Source organism: Microtus ochrogaster, chromosome 7 (genome assembly GCF_000317375.1).
Source record: "Microtus ochrogaster isolate Prairie Vole_2 chromosome 7, MicOch1.0, whole genome shotgun sequence".
NCBI classification, from domain to species: Eukaryota; Metazoa; Chordata; class Mammalia; order Rodentia; family Cricetidae; genus Microtus; species Microtus ochrogaster.
Genome location: NC_022014.1, coordinates 21596882 through 21601462, shown reverse-complemented (window position 1 = coordinate 21601462; position 4581 = coordinate 21596882). Strand labels below are relative to the sequence as shown.

The following is a 4581-nucleotide window of genomic DNA, read 5'->3' as shown; positions in this document are numbered from 1 at the left end:
TTGTGAGCCACCATGTGGTTGCCGGGAATTGAACTCAGGACCTTTGGAAGAGCAGGCAATGCTCTTAACCACTGAGCCATCTCTCCAGCCCCACCTAAAAGAATTTTTAAGAAGAAAAATATTCTTGAAAGTTGAACCCAGTTTACAACACAGTAAAGCGTACACTCCCAACCCGATACAATATTTTGTGATCCAAAGCGCTGTCTCACACTATTCGTTCACTTCATAAAGCTGAAGGGACAAATGCCATCTCTAGCAGAAAACTAGAGCACAAGAGAGCTCTCGGTCGCACCTGGCACCAGGATGCGGGCTGGTTTTGCCACCTTCAGAGTTCCACACGTCTAGCCACTCAACAGCATCCCTGCCTGACACTGCACTACAGAGCTGTGGTCCACTGTCTATCACTTGTCCAGGAATGGGCAACTGCAAGCCTTTCCTCGTTTGCACAAAGTGGAGCTTTGGGCTGAGAGCCGAGAGACGGAGGTAACCTTCGAGGAGCACTCTGCCTTCAGGGAAGGATACACAGATGGGCCCCTCCGTGTACTTACCTGCCCTTGTCTCACCTGCGTGTAAGTCACTCTTGGTAACACCTACACATGGGGAAAGAAGAGAGCAGCTGGGGATTTCGTGGCGGGGGTGAAGAAAGGGACAACCAGCCCCAAGCCCTGAGCTGAGATGAAGACGCTGGGGACTGAGGGCAAGAGGAACCAATAAACATCCCAAGAGGGCTGATCACCGAGGGTGCAGCGAAGCTATTCGTACTCCTCCCGTCCCGGCCCTCCAGGATTCCTACCTGTGGAGGCAGAGGCCACAGGCCCTTTGGACAACGGGTTCCTGCCTCCTCCGCTGTCTCAGCCACCACCTGTGGGTCCAAGGCGCAGAGCTGGGCGTTGGCCTCTGCTAGGGCCTCGCCCTTTTGGTTCCAGGACTGGGGGCGCAGACCAATGGAGGAGCCTCCGAATCCCCTCGCGCGCGCCACTCCTTCCAGGACAAAGTTATAGCAAAGCGCTTTGAGATCCCTCGGCCAAGGCCTTATCAGGAGTCGGTCGCCTTACCTCGCAAAGACTCAGGAGCCCCACCAGGGCTACCAGAAGCAACCGGGGAGGAGGTGGAAGAGGAGGAACCATTTCAGCAGGGTCAGCAGTCCCTCCAACTAACAGCCGCGCCGCTCGCGCGTCCACGCAAACTCCGGCTCGCGCACAGTCCTACCCTCTCCTGGCCGGGCCGCGGGCCCCGCCCCGCCCACCGCCAGGCCCGCCCCCGCCCCGCCCACCGCCTGGCCGGCGCACGCGCCCTGGGCCCAAAGCCGGAAAAGTTGTGAGCCCCTAAGGATCGCTCAGTCTCCATGCCGGCTGGACCATCTCCCTCGCCCGGTGTGCCCGGCCAGCAGAGCGCAACTGCACCGCCTGGGCGGATCTGGGAACCCTGCAAAGGGCGGGAAATTAGATCCCTAAGGACTGGGTGACCCAGGCGGAGATGTGTGTGCTCTTCTGGCAAACCCGCTAAGCACTCGGTGTGCCCTCAAGGGCCAGAATTACGAAATCCTAGCTGTCCCGAGAGAGGGTCGACTTCGAGCGCTTCGCCTTCACGCTGCCCCATTCCTGCCCTTGCTAATATGAATCCTGAGCACCGAACTCTCACCGGGGGTCTTAGGCCCTTCTTACCTCAGGCCCAGAAGTCCGGGAAGTCTTGTCTCCCCGTGTCTGCTTTGTTCCCCACCTTCTCCCGGTTCCCGCCCTCGTTCTTTGCCCAAGGGTGACATGCGAGACCCTGACTGGTTCGGGTGAGTTCGAGGAGCTCCAGTGCTCAGCTGGACTGCACTGGAGCGTTGCAATGAACGTAAGAACCGGGGTAAGGATTGAGACGCCCAGTCCCAAAGTTTGAAACAGAGGCCTGCATGATGGCTCAGTGGGTGACGATGCTTGCTCCAGTCTGACAACCAGAGTTCAGTCCCTGGATCCACGTGGTGGAAGGAGAAATTCTATTCCAGCAAGTTGTCCTCTGACCTACACACACATCCACAACTAAACGTAATAAAAAAAATGATTCGAAAAACAACAAAAACAGTTATTTCAGGCATCTCCCACGGACTCCGATTTACAAGGGGAGGATCCTTGGTCACCCACCCTGGCAAGAATTTCCAGATGTTGATCTGACCAAAAAGAACCACTATGCACCTCTGCCATAGCCCCATCGTGGAGCAAGGCACCCCCAATCCTCTCCCTTAGTTTATTCTGCCAAACTTGAGGCTGTTTCTTCTGCAACCCTTCCTAGTGAGAAGTGGTGACGCCAGCCCATGGAGAGTATCCTTGGCGGGTGGGCTGGAGAAGCCAGAAATGACAGCGTGCCAGCGCCCTGCATGACCTCCAGAGAAGCGACAGCCTCCCCCTGAAACCCGTGGTCAGGGTCAAACGCTGCGGTCGGCCTCTAGCCAGGTGCAGACACCCCAACACCCAACCCTGTGGCGTTATCGCGCAGCTGCGGGTCCTGGCTAGGGCGATGTATGGCTCTGGCTGCAGATGCAACAGCGCGTGGAAACAGTGAAGCCAGCGAGGGATGAGCGCTTTACTCTTTTCTTGCTTATTGCTACCCATCAATAGCGGATCCCGAGGACTCAGAGGCCAAGGGTCTCCTCTGGCAGCCAGACTTCATAGGGGACCGGAGTAGGAGCAGGCACCTCGTGCTCGCTCAGGCCGCCAAGCCTCAGTCTCCCCAATCCTTTACTGACTCGCCTCCTTATGTCCCTTTCTTCTGGTTCGGCCGCAAGTCCCCGCTCCCCCTTTGTGGCCGGGATCTCTTTCACCCTCTGCTCCAGCTTGTCGCAATCGCTGTACAAAGGGCTGGGGGCGGGAGTGGGGGGCGGACAAGGGGAGCTCGACCCGAACTGGCTGTCTCCGCCCGGCCGCGACCAATCCGGAGAGCACGCGCCCTCCCGCTAGGGAGGACGCTGGGCAGCCGCGGGCCTCCGGGCGGGGCCGCGGGCAGAGCCGGGAGTCCGGCGAGAGGGACAGCTCCACTCCCCGCCGCCCAGTGCCGCCCGCCGGAGACTGTCCTGCCAAGCCATGCCTCCGTGGGCGGCCGTCCTCGCGCTGCTGCTCGCGGCGCTCGCTCTGCTCCTCCTGCGCCCCTGGAAGCGCGCAGTCGGAGCGCGGACCTCGGTCCGGGACCAGGAGGAGCAGGAGATGGTGAGCAGAGGCCCCACGGCTCAGTTCAGCGACCGGCGCGAACCGCTCCCCGGGGGCTGCAGCCTGATTTGCAAGCCCTCGGCGCTGGCCCAGTGCCTACTGCGCGCTCTGCGGCGCTCGGCGGCGCTGGAACCCACCCCAAGCTCCTGGCTGTCGGGGCCCCACCTGCAGACCTTCTGCCACTTCATCCTGCCCGTCGGGCCAGGTCCTGAGCTAGCCCGTGAGTACCTGCAACTGGCAGATGATGGGTTGGTGGCCCTGGACTGGGTCATAGGACCTTGTGCCAGGGGCCGCCGGGTCACTAATACTGGAGGCCTCCCTCCTGTGCTGCTGGTAATCCCCAATGCGTGGGGACGCCTCACCCGCAATGTGCTGGGGCTCTGCCTACTCGCCCTGGAACGCGGCTACTACCCGGTCATCTTCCATCGCCGAGGCCACCACGGCTGCCCGCTGGTCAGCCCCCGTCTACAGCCTTTCGGGGACCCGTCCGACCTCAAGGAGGCGGTGACTTACATTCGCTTCCGACACCCGGCGGCCCCCCTATTCGCGGTGAGCGAGGGCTCGGGGTCCGCGCTCTTGCTGTCCTACTTGGGGGAGTGCGGCTCCTCCAGCTACGTGACCGGCGCCGCCTGCATCTCGCCGGTGCTACGCTGTCGCGAGTGGTTCGAAGCTGGCTTGCCTTGGCCCTATGAGCGTGGGTTCCTGCTGCACCAGAAGATCACTCTCAGCAGGTGGGTACCGGAATAGAAGTCTACAGCTCTGCCTGGTATGGAACCAACCACGGGTAGATTGGGGCAACGTTCCCACACGGTTTCCAAAGCTGTTCAAACCCCATAATGGAGACAGAACTAGGAAAGTGGGTTCCAAAGCCATAGACAGCTTCATGGCCGCAGTCGGCATCATTCTACCACAGCAAGGCTTCCTGCCAGGGCCCCATCAGTTCATCTCAGTCTCAGGTGTCCTAGCAACCGGTGGTCAGCAGAGGCCTGCACCTGACATTCACCACTTAGTGCTTAGCTAGGATAGGTCGGCAAACAGAGCTCTGGAAGCAATCGCAGCTGATTATCTGTCTGAATGTTTACTTCTGACTGAGCCGGGAGCTGGCAGGAATGAGAAAGGTGGCATTTGATTTATTAAGATTCTTTGAACTGACAGATGTTTTACATATTTCTAGGTGAGTGCGCAACACTTAGCTGTCCTTCTTGAGACAAGGTCTCCTATAACTCAGGCTGTATAGCTGAGGTGCTGCTGAACTCCAGAGATTCCAGGCAACAGGCACCACACAGCTACCAAGACAGTGAGAAAAGGAAGAAAGAGAGGGAGGGAGGGAGGGAGAACACGAAAGCAAAATACTAAACTTTTTTTTTTTTTTTTTTGGTTTTTCGAGACAGGGTTT

General features: G+C 59.0%; 2 protein-coding genes across 2 annotated transcripts in view; one reads left to right on the top strand and one right to left on the bottom strand.

Annotated features, from left to right (window-relative positions):
• The window catches only part of Tp53i13 (tumor protein p53 inducible protein 13), a 5287-nt gene extending 4086 nt beyond the window's left edge, over window positions 1-1201 (bottom strand). Inside the window, exons 1-3 of the mRNA XM_005349493.2 lie at window positions 1056-1201; window positions 794-862; window positions 549-590 (exon numbers count right to left, since the gene is read on the bottom strand). Of these exons, the coding sequence (XP_005349550.1) occupies window positions 549-590; window positions 794-862; window positions 1056-1127 (183 nt within the window). The 5' untranslated portion in view covers window positions 1128-1201. The remainder of the gene's footprint in view (window positions 1-548; window positions 591-793; window positions 863-1055) is intronic.
• A 1772-nt stretch (window positions 1202-2973) lies between these two features.
• The window catches only part of Abhd15 (abhydrolase domain containing 15), a 6478-nt gene continuing 4870 nt past the window's right edge, over window positions 2974-4581 (top strand). The window contains exon 1 of the mRNA XM_005349492.3: window positions 2974-3916. Coding sequence (XP_005349549.1) covers window positions 3063-3916 — 854 coding nt within the window. The 5' untranslated portion in view covers window positions 2974-3062. The remainder of the gene's footprint in view (window positions 3917-4581) is intronic.